This window comes from Patella vulgata, chromosome 7 (assembly GCF_932274485.2).
Source record: "Patella vulgata chromosome 7, xgPatVulg1.2, whole genome shotgun sequence".
In the NCBI taxonomy this organism is placed as follows: Eukaryota; Metazoa; Mollusca; class Gastropoda; family Patellidae; genus Patella; species Patella vulgata.
Genome location: NC_065885.2, coordinates 60062793 through 60075159, shown reverse-complemented (window position 1 = coordinate 60075159; position 12367 = coordinate 60062793). Strand labels below are relative to the sequence as shown.

At 35.6% G+C, this 12367-nt stretch overlaps 1 protein-coding gene across 4 annotated transcripts in view; it reads right to left on the bottom strand.

Moving 5' to 3' along the window:
- LOC126827507 (histone deacetylase 6) overlaps nt 1-12367 on the bottom strand; it is a 168647-nt gene that overhangs the window by 125124 nt on the left and 31156 nt on the right. For all 4 annotated transcript variants that reach the window (XM_056102111.1, XM_056102113.1, XM_056102112.1 and 1 more), the window contains 6 exons: nt 11960-12064; nt 9943-10011; nt 8579-8705; nt 6639-6704; nt 1722-1781; nt 934-1023 (listed from right to left, as the gene is read on the bottom strand). In XM_056102111.1, the coding sequence (XP_055958086.1) occupies nt 934-1023; nt 1722-1781; nt 6639-6704; nt 8579-8705; nt 9943-10011; nt 11960-12064 (517 nt within the window). The remainder of the gene's footprint in view (nt 1-933; nt 1024-1721; nt 1782-6638; nt 6705-8578; nt 8706-9942; nt 10012-11959; nt 12065-12367) is intronic.

Genomic DNA, 12367 nt, shown 5'->3' with positions numbered 1-12367 from the left:
CGGAGACAAAAGGCATAAGTTATATTTATAGCACGGTTTTCATGAGTTAACAGGTTTAACCAGAGGCCGTAGGCCGAGATGTTAAACCTGTTAACGAAAACCCACTCCACTTCTGTATATGATTTCTAATAAAACTAGTGTAAACCAGCAAGAGAGTGTAATAACATTGAACATGTCTAGTTATTGCATGGTTAAGCTCCACCCAATCCACTAGAGGGAAAACAATCTGCTTATTCAACGAAAGGAACAAAGGAAAATTTCCCATCCATGTTACAACTACTATTATAGGTTGATGTGTGAACAAGTTTCATAAAGCTATCGTAAAACATTTTTGAGACATGGTCCAGAATAAAAATTGTGACGGAAGGGCTGATGAATGGGTGAAGTCAATTTCATTATCTCTCCCTTAATTTCGTTTGGCATTATGTATCTTGTACACTGGGAGCCACAGTGGCTCAGTGAGTAATATGTTAGATAGCTAACCTGAAGATTCCGTGTTCGATCCCTGCATTGGCCGAGAAAGTTGATTGGTATTTTCTGCCGTGGTTCCCCAATGTCAGAGGTGTAGGATGAAGGGACTGACAAGGGACAACGTGTAGTTGTTTGGATAGGATGGAAAACCAAGGTCCCGTCTACACATTAGCGTGCATGTAAAAGATCCCTTGACAGTTGGAATTCGATATAAGAGTAGACCATAGTGCCACACTTTATTGTGTATGTCTGTCTTCATAATCAACCCAGTCAGAGCAGAATAGTAGGATTTTAAACCCCATTTCATCACCTTTTTTTTACCTTGTACACTAATCTTTTATTAATCTGTATTTTAATCCAATTGTGACTCTATAACAAATAGCCTACCTCAATCCATACCAATATATGTTTTTTTAAAAGATATTGAAAAATAAATATTGATCTTCCCAACAGCTTTCTTACCTCTAAAAGTACAACAACTTTTCCATTGGCTAGTTGACTCAACATGTGGGTCATGTGACCATATCCAGATGGCAAGACATCATATCCACCCTAGAGAGAAAACACAATGGACTAAATAAATGGGTGCATGTGCCTTCTATATTCTAAAAAGGAGATAGATCATGATGGCAGCTTCTACAGAAAACTTTCAAAGAATAATAACCATGAAGAATGTCCTTTAACCATGTGCAATATGTTTAAAGCAGGATTATGGGAGATTAGATAAGAGCTGAAATTTCTCACTATAATAGTTAAAAAAATAGATAATATAAAAGGAATATGCTGAAAATTTCAGTCTACTTCACTCTGAGCTGTGAAATCCTCATTTTAATAACTCTGTAGCCTCGATTGTCATTATTATCGCTGTTATGATAATAAACAAAGTCTTGATTACCCATTTTCATGGTTAATCGTCAACGGCCGTTGAACTGCAGATCACATTCAAATCTGTTGAAAATCGGACCGATCAGATAATATCAAGAGTTGATTATGGTCTTGTCATGTTAATAAATGTCTAATTAACAGTTTATATAACACTTCAGGCCTAAAGAAAGACTTGCAATAGGCAGATTTAGCTCTTGCATAATGTATGTTTAATAGAATATTCACAATAACAACCGTTAAAATGATGTGTTTTTTTTATTTTATTTCTATTAAATCAGATATATACTCCTGAAACTTATTTAGCCGATTAATTGAGTAATTTACATTTTAGATGAACAAGAAGTTAAAAGACTAAAAATACCTACTAAGGGATCTCCACGAGCACTATCAAATCCAGCAGATACCAGGACTAATTCTGGAGCAAACTACAATGAACAAAAAATTCCAGTCTAATTAAAATGTGATCTTTATTTTGTTATGGCTTATATTTTCAAGCCTTGGGTAGTGCCTGTGGGGCTGACAAGGAAAATGTTGTCTAGTTGTTCAAAAGAGTAAATAAAATGAGGTTCACATGTATACACACTAATTAGGAGTGCATTTAAAAGTAATCGTGAATAATCTTGACAGTTAAAGTTCAATGAAGACTACGGAAAAAGCCCCACCCACGCCCCCACCCCTAATGTTTCTTGTATTTATAATATCGTACAGGTATTTGTGTTTTTATTGAAATAGTACAATACATGTATTAATGATAACAATAATAGACAAATCAGTGTGTGACAAAATAAATAATAATTAAATAATTCCCAATGCCTCCTCCCTGGACTCTTTTAAAAAACACATCTCAAAACACATCTTTTCCGACAGCACTACACTGAATGATTCACTCACACTACTATTGATTTTATTTTACTTTGTTTTTATGTCATATTATGTCATATATGTTGTATTATTTGTTTTTATATCATATTATATGTTTTTATGTCATTATACCCTGCATTGGCCGAGAAAGTTCATCGAGATTTTCCGGCGTGGTTCCCCCTTTTCAGTGATGCAGGACGGAGGTCCTGACAGGGACAGCTGTCTAGTCCTTCGGATGAGACGAAAAACCGAGGTCCCATGTATACATTAGAATGCACGTAAAAGATCCCTTGGCAGTTGGAATTCGATATAAGAGTAGGCGATAGTGCCGCTGCCCGGGCAAAATTTCCCTCATAGCACACTGTATGGCGTATGCCCGTCTTCATTAGCCCAGTATAGGAATCACCACAGAGAGAGTGACTTAGTTCATTACAGCCAATTAATTAAACTAATTAGAAACAACCACGGTGAGAGTGCCTAACTCATTACAAACAACAAAATTTGTCTGAGAATCAGTGAGAGTTTCTAAATAATTCCAAACATTTTGACGGTTCTGTGGAATTCATTATCCCTGAACATTTCACTATACTATCATCCAGACATGAAACATTCAAAACTAATTTAAAACCTCATCTATTTATGACCTATTATGGCACCCAGGCTGTGTAACGCCTTGAGCATGCATATTAGCATGGAACTGTACATGGTATAAATGTACATATTATTATTATTATTATTATTATTAACTAACTGAACTAATGAATAGTGTGAGTGCCTAATTAATTCCAAACAGAGAGTCCACTCGACACAAACTAGGTCATTTTGGGACTAACACATGCTTCAATTTTATTTCAATACTTCGCTTGCTCGTAGGGGTCTTTAGCAGTGGGAGCGAACCGGAGGACCCCGAGAAAACCCATGAGGTTGGATAGGCGACCAGTCTCCTTGCCATGTACAACTGGGGAATCGAAACCACGCTAGTTGACTCAATGACAGACCTCATGATACAACACACATGTGCTAACCATTCAGCAATCCAACCCCCCCTAATTCCAAACCACTAACTGAACTAATGAGAACCACCACAGTGAGAGTGCCTAGTTCATTATAAACTAAGTTGCTATTTAATTCCAAACAACAAATTGGAACATGATATCATAGAAAATGGTGACTCTAGCAGGTAATTAACAGGTATAATTACAGGTAATTACAGGTATCATATAGTATGATTAATCTACTTCTCAATGTGGATTATATTACAAGATTGTTATAGAAATAATCTAATTTAAGACCAGTGTACATAATTACACTTGTGTCTTTTCAAATGATAATACATTTTCCCCCGAGCCTCATATTTTCTGATCAGTATTCAACGTGGGTTTGATTTTATGAAACTTTAAGTACATATTGTGTTATTTTATTTAACATGAACAAGATAGAATATTCTGTTATTATATATATATAATGAAAGACAACATCAATGATTACAGATAAAACAAGAGGTGGGATTATATGTAATTAATGGAAATTTGATGTGAAATATTAATATCATCATTATAGCCTCGTATTCCATACATCAAACAGTACATAAAACAAAGGATAAATCTGTTACATTAATTACTGGTTGTTATAGATAAGAGAGAGAGAGAGAGAGAGAGAGAGAGAGAGAGAGAGATGGGGTTTAACAGCCACTTGACACAAACTAGGTCATTTCGGGACTAACATATGGTTTTAATTTTATTTCAATAATTCGCTTGCGCGTAGGGGTCTTTAGCAGTGGGAGGAAACCGGAGGACCCGAAGAAAACCCTGGAGGTTGGACAGGCGACCCTACTCTTTGTCATGTACAACCGGGGAATCTTAATCCCCAGAGAAAACCCACGAGGTTTGACAGGCAGTTATTGATAAAATACCACCAGTTATTTTGAAATGGAATAAAGACAAGCATATGCCTTACAGTGTGCTATAAGGGAAATTTTGCCTAGACAGCAGCACTATGGTCTACTCTTATATCAAATTCCAACTGCCAAGGGATCTTTTACGTGCATGCCAATGTATACAAGTGACCTTGGTTTTTTGTCCCATCCAAATGACTAGACACTGACAAGGGGAAATCACGTCAGAAAATCCAAATGAACTTTCTTGCCCAATGCAGGGATTGAACACATGACCTCCAGACTAGCGAGCCAGTCTCTTACCCACTTAGCTATCATGGCTCCACCAGTTATTTAAAACAAAGGTAATATCTTTAACACTGACAATCTAATCATGAAATGAAATGAAATGGGGTTTAACGTCCTACTGTTTTGCTCCGAACTGGACAATCTAATCACATGTAGTCATTGATTAAATGAACAGGGGCGTAGTGACTACTGATATTGCCAGACCCCTTCATCCCACACTACTGACAACCAGAAACCACAACCAAAAGTTTGTAAGAACAATCTCGGTCAAAAACAAGAATGTCCTGGTCAGGGTACTTGGCACCTCACTCACTTATTCAGCGACCGTGGCTCTGTAATTTTTATAAAAGCTGATCGAACAGAAATTCAGATATGGTACAAGGACAAAAAATGACCAAAGAAGACTCAAACCAACCAAGGAAGACAAAAAAAATCAAGGAAAACATAAATGTAACAAGGAAGACAAAACACGACCAAAAAAAGACAAAATCCAACCAAGGAAGATACAAAAACCAGAAAGATACAAAAAAAAAATCCCAACATGGAAGACAAAAACCGACAAAGACAAAAAGCCACAAACAAAGACAAAAACCCACAAACAAAGACAAAAAAACAACCAAAAAGATTATAAGATGAATCATAAAACTAAAGGCTAGTCTACATAAAATATTAAAAATGTTCTGAATGTCAAACATAGGAAGAATATTAATGTCAAGTGTCTCCATTAACAAAAAAAACAAAGCAATTAGTTGTCTGCAGGTGTGCACAATTAAATGTCATTGCTTTCATCATAAAAAGAAGAAATGCATCAAAATGCCATAAAATGATCAATAATTGTAAACAAATCATTTGTAATACAACAATTTTATTCTTATTCTGAATATTGACATAACATGACATTTTTCAGTAACGACATAATTGACATAGTTAAAGGGACAATAACACTCTTGCTGGCTTGACAGCTCCAGTAAATAAAAAATAGCCTTATTCTAAGTACTAGATGTGTTAGTGTCCTACCTGTTGTGTAAATTATCCATTACACCCTATTTTACTTGTCCATAGGGTTCGAAAATATTTTTAAATCCAAGTCACATTTGAAAAGCTTTACGTTAGGCTTTTTAAATCATTTAGTTGAATTTTTCCAATTTTTTAAATTAGGTGTGTTAAGATGAAATTTGTATCATCAATTAATTGGAATATTGTAAAATAGTACAATTTGTTGACCAGAATAAAAATTGGGACATATTATTCAGTTACAACAAGAGTGGTATTGTCCCTTTAAAGAGAGAGACAATCTGATTAACACACAGATCTATATTTCCTTTCGTTTTTTTTATACTTTCAATTGGCTCTACTACATAAAGATCTGACCGGTTGTAGTGGAAGGTCGCGTCAGAGGTCTTATGAGTTGCTTTTGACCCTATGACATCAGACATATGATTAACCAATCAGAGAGAGAGAGAGGGTCATTTGTTCTAGAAAGAGTAAGCACATCCTGCACTGTGCCTAGTTTGACTTTTTAAATATTTGCAAACCATCTGGCTCTTTATCCCTCTACAGGGGGAGAGAGGGAGAGAGAGAGAGAGTTTTACGTCCACTCGACACAAATTAGGTCATTTTGGAATAACATAGGTCTCAATTAAATTTCAATAATTCACTTGGGAGGAAACCGGAGGACCCGGAAAACCCCACAAGGTCGGACAGGCGACTCTACTCCTTGTCTGTCATTGAGTCAACTGGCATGGTTTCGAATCCCCTGTTGTACGTGACAAGGAGTTGGGATGCCTGTCCAACCTCGTGGGTTTTCTCCAGGTCCTCATGTTTCCTCCCACTGCTAAAGACCCCTACGCGCAAGCAAATTATAGAAATAAAATTGAACCATATGTTAGTCCCGAAATGACCTAGTTTGTGTCAAGTGGAGTTAAACTCTCTCTCTCTCTCTCTCTCTCTCTCTCTCTCTCTCTCTCTCTTTTCAATTGTTTGCTGTTAAAATGTTTGACTGCATTGTAATTGATTCAAATAAACAAATTTATGGCTAGATCTATTTGTTAAGGCCAACTCAGTTTTTGCCAAGGTCGCTGAGATGTAAATAAGGTTATGAAACATGATTGTTCGTGAGATGGTAGGTTAGGGTTAGGATAAGCATTTAGGGTTGGGATTAGTGCTAGCCCTGTTTACATCTCGTGACCTTTGACCAAACTTGAAAGATCCGACCCAAACTTCCCATAAGAAAACATACCTCATATGCTACTGGCATGACAATCTGTAGAAAAGCACTTATATATTCTGAGTTACCCATCGCATTCTGAAAAAAAAAACCCAAAAAATTAAAAGATTAAAACAAAAATACAGGTTAGTTGTCTTAGGGCTTGAGGTTCGTCGACAGATGGGGGGTTGGATGGCCGAATGGTTAGCACGCGCTTGGCTGTATCATACGGTCTGTCATTGAGTCAACTGGCGGGGTTTCGATTCCCCGGTTGTACGTGACAAGGAGTAGGGTCGCCTGTCCAACCTCCTGGGTTTTCTCCGGGTCCTCCGACTGCTAAAGACCCCTACACGCAACCGAATGATCGAAATAACATTGAACCATGTGTTAGTCCCGAAATGACCTAGTTTGTGTCGAGTGGACGTTAAACCCCATTTCTCTCTCTCTCTCTCTCTCGTAGACAGATGTTAGCAAAAAAAGGTAATAAAAAAAAGATAGCTGTATCATGAAATCAACAGAGAACATTGGGAACTTTAAATGGATAATTTTTGGACCAATATGTTGTTTGATACAATCTGATTAAAATACAGATCTATATTTCGTTGTTTTGTTTTATACTCTTGATGGCCTACGCTACATGAACACTCTGGTTAAAACACAAATCCAATTTCGTTTCGTTTTTATAGTTCAAAATTTCGATTTTACTTGTCTTTACTACACTTGGATCTGGAAGTGTTGTTATTTAACTTGTGTTCTGCTTGAAATGAGGGGTCAGCCAATCAAATGGTCTGTCGAATCGAGCGTTTGACCTTTATTGCGCGGAACTGTGGGTAGACATTAGCGGCAATAGAAATCAAAACAAAGCAAAAGTAGATAAAAAATAAATGGCCGTCGCTAATTGGTTAATCGAATGACTGACGTATTCGGGTAAAATGTCGCTTACTTGGTACCTGACGTCATAGAACGTGAACTCCCACTATAACTTGTTAGATCTACATGTAGTGTAGGCCATCGAAAGTATAAAAAACAAAACGAAATATAGATTTATATTTTAATCCAATTGCTACATGAAGATCTGACTGATTGTAGTGGAAGGTTGCGTAAAGGGTCATATAAGCAGCTTTTGACAAGTTAAACGAAATTTTGAACTATAAAAAGCGAAACGAAATAGGATCTGTGTTTTAATCAGATTGTTCTTTGATACAACTATGGTGCTTATTGTATGTAGTATAAAAGTAGTCTATATTAGAGGGGCTTAATGGAAGATTAGATAAAGAGCTGGCAGTTATACAGCTAAGTGGTCACAGTCGACTAAGAACCTTTTTGATAAGCCGCATTTGAGTATTTAGTTTCGTATTTAATTGATATGGCCACGCATGCGTGTCAGACAGGAACTTGTCTTGTCAAGGGCATTGAGAAAAACATGTCTTTGTTCAACATTTTTTGACGAAAAACATAATTTAACGATGTCAGGAAGGTTAAAGACGCTCGAAGTGGTTGAAATACTTATGAATTATTCCGACTCGGATTATATCGATGACACCGATTCTGAAGACGATATATCTGATGAAAAGGACTTAGAATGATTTGCAAATTATAAATCAACTTATCCGCTTCAACTTTTTTATTGGTGTCAAGAGTCTATCACTTATAATTATTCGACAGTAGTCGATTGAAATAGGCATACAAAATATTTCACATCAGCCTTTATTTAGCCTGACCACTTGATGTCATGACGTCAAAATGACGTCAACGGGTTAAGGGTTAAATGCATATGTACATGATTCCATAGTATATTGATATTATATCCTATATATACTCACATGATTCTATGGTATATTGATATTATACCCTGTATATACTCACATGATATCATGGTACATTGATATTATATCATACTCACATCATGGTACATTGATATTATATCATACTCACATCATGGTATATTGATATTATACCCTATATATACTCACATGATTCCATGGTATATTGATATTATAACCCTCACCATCACCACTTCCTATAAAATCATGACCACCATCGGGAGCCACCGGATAAAACCAACCATTATCAAATTTATGTAGTGATATAAATAATACACTGAAAAAATAAAAAAAACATAACATTATCATAATGATGTGATAAAAAAACCCATAAAACATGAAATTTTCATAGTTATGTTCGGATATAAAAGACATTGAAACATAAAACAAAATATTATCAAATTGATGAAAAAATAATACACCTTTGTCTTGACAGCAAAGTTTCCAACAACTCTTTTTCGATATACAAGGGGTCTTTTAAATGCACATCAATGTGCACACAGGTGGCCTCTATCGGAATTGGACAACTTAAAGAATCAAAGATGGGACCTCCTGGGTCCTTATTCATGAAAACTTAAACTAAGATACAATCAAAATTTTAAGAAATACTGCAATTCGATTGGCTGACCAGTAAAATCAATTTGCATATATCTAATTTGCATATTGGTCAGCCAATTGAATTGCAGTATTTCTTAAAATTTCGATTGTATCTTAGTTTAAGTTTTCGTGAATAAGGGCTCTTGTTAGTAAGCCAGCACCTTATGGCCTTACTCTCGTGTATAGTATAAATAAAGTTGAAGAAGCCCTGAGTAGAATTTGAATGTTGTGTTCACCTTAGAAGGCTTTTTCATCTACTCAACTTCGTGGTCCTTGGTAGTCAAGGGGTCAGGGGACTGAATGAAACCATTTAGTAAAATATCCCAGCTGGCCGAATGGTTAACATCTGCACTTGAGTTGAAATCATAAGATCTGTCATTGAGTCAAGTGGCATGGTTTCGATTCCCTTTTTCAAGGTGACATTAAAGAATAGGGTCGCCTGCCCAACCTTGTGGGTTTTCTCCGGGTCCTCTGGTTTCCTCCCACTACTAAAGACCCCCATGCGCAAGCAAATTATTGAAATAAAATTGAATATATGTTAATCCCGAAATGACCTAGTTTCTGTTTAGTGGACGTTAATCTCTCTCTCTCTCTCTCTCTCTCGCCTGTCCAACCTTGCAGGTTTTCTCTGGGACCTCCCATTGCTAAAGACCCCTACGTGCAAGGGAATTATTAAAATAAGACTGAACCATATGTTAGTCCCGAAATGACATAGTTTATGTTGAGTGGACGTTAAACCCCATTTCTCTCTCTCTCTTTCTCTCTTTTGATCTTTTCAGCTCGAGTTTCCTGTAGATTATCCGGTCAAGGACAGAAGCTCTTCCTGTTGTCAATCAATGATGAATAGAAAACAAAACACAATAATCTCAACACGATTTTTATATCAATTGTTGTCATATCACTGAATAACAACTTACCTCGGATCATTGTAAAACTGATTCTGTGTACCGTTACCATGGTGAACATCCCAGTCTAATATTAATACCCTGTTGTCAATAAAACAAATATTTCATCTTAAAAAACAATACTACATTGTTTTGATACGCCAAGACCTTAAAGAAGCTAAGTCTCTAACTCAATATCATCAAAAATCTTTGAGATTGAAAACACGATTTATTTGTCGGTTTAAATCAACATTGATGTTGTGATCTTACCGGGAAAAGATGGCCTTCTGATATCCAATATTTAAGACAAAATAAACATTTTACAATTGGTACACGAATAGTGTACCATAATGCGTTTCAGCGCTATTTGTAATAAGGGACCCTAAAAACAAGGCTAGGCATATTCCACAAGTCGTGTCAAACGGTGACGCTATATTCTTATCTAGAGAGCAAACCCAATAAATAATATCGGCGTAGACTGGAATAACCAGACGCTATATATTGAAATTCGATTGAGAATACTGGCGTATTTCGCCGAACCAAACTGATTAAAAATTAAAGTAAAAACAGAAACGATTGAATGTAAATCAATTTATATACATTCATATTACATAATTGTATGCGTTGCGACCCATTTGTGTCAATTTCTAGGTCCCAAGTATTAGCGACTTAGCTCCTTTAAATCTTCATAAGACTAACAGCTTATTCACATTGTTCTCCTTTTGAAGCAAGCCAGAGTGATTTTTTGTAATTAGTCAGGCTGTAATCATACAAGCTGCAATTGTTGAAAACATATATTAAAGATAAATTATGTAAGATTTAGATAAAGAGCTAGCCATATTGCTATAATAGTTCGAAAATAGATAATGTAAAATGAAAAATTTGAAAATTTCATTTAAATTACTCGATTGTGAGTGAAGATATTATCAGTTGACAAGACGTGAGCAATAATTTCAACCACCGCACTGGTTGTTCGAAGCTAAGTCTCGCTCCTCCATTTTTAGCTTAAATTAAAATATGGCTGAACTGTTCTAATCTATTTAATATCAGAGAAATCTGATGCCATCGAGAGTTGATTATGGCCTGGATAAGTTAATTAATGTCTAATTAATAATTTAGAAAACATTTCAGGCCAAATGAAAGACCTGCAATACACAGATTTAGCTCTTGCATAATGTATGTTTAAAATAAGCAATATGGAAATTATTCATTGCTTTATTTAACAGTTAAAACGTTTTCTGTGTTATATTTATAGCACAGCTTTCATGAGTTAACAGGTTTAAACATCAAGGCTGTAGGTCGAGATGTTAATCCTGTTAACGAATGAAGCGCGCTATAAATGACTTGTAACATTGACACCTGCTAAACATGCTTGTTGTTATTGCACAGAAAACCCACCCCACTTTCAGGCCAAAAGAAAGACCTGCAATAGGCAGATTTAGCTCTTGCATAATGTATGTTTAAAGATTGATTATGAGAGATTAGATAACGAGTTGGCAGTTCCCACTATAATAGTTAAAAACTAGATAATGTAAAGGGAATTTGCTGAAAATTTCAGTCAAATTGATTCACTCTAAACCAAGAATTTAGCGATTAAATTTTAGGCCTAACCTTGATCAACATTACTAAAATCTTTACGATAAAAAACATAGTCTCAATTATCCATTTATACTTAATCATCAGTGAGCGTTGAGCAGTAGATCTGATTCCAATCCAGTAAATATCTTAGGCTAGCGATGACATCGAGAGTTGATTATGGTCCGGATAAGTTAATTAATGTCTAATGAATAATTTAGAAAACATTTCAGGCCTAAAGAAAGACCTGCAATAGACAGATTTAGCTCTTGCATCATATCTGTTTTGTGAAACTGGGGCCAGAATGCTGATATAATTCTATATTCATCTTAAATAAGTATATACTGAATGGAACTGAACCATTTTTGGACATACATTCCTTTTACTGTTTCAAATTTCACAAGCTTGCCGTTTGCAAGGGATTCGTCACTTACTCAAATAACAATCAGAGACATCAATATATGACAGTACTTACCTTTTGACACCATATTTATTCTGTGCGTATTTTGCAGCAATGGCCACATTATTAAAAAAACAAAATCCCATACAAGTATCTCTCTCTGCATGATGGCCTGGAGGTCTATTTAAAAAAAAAAAAACTCATACAAAATTTATACATATATAGGAAATAATTCTAAGGAGAATGGGGTGTTGGATAGTCGAATAGTTAGCGTGTGCGCCTTGTATCATAAGTCATTAAGTCAACTGGCAAGCGTTTTATTGAAATAAAAATTGAACGAAATGTTAGTCACAAAAGGACGTAATTTGTGTCAAGTGGACTTTAAACTCCATTTATCTCTCTCTCTTGAAACCATCAGACTTGTTTGTTCTGTAATATTATAATACACAATGTTTTGATTTGTATCATCTTATTGTAATTATA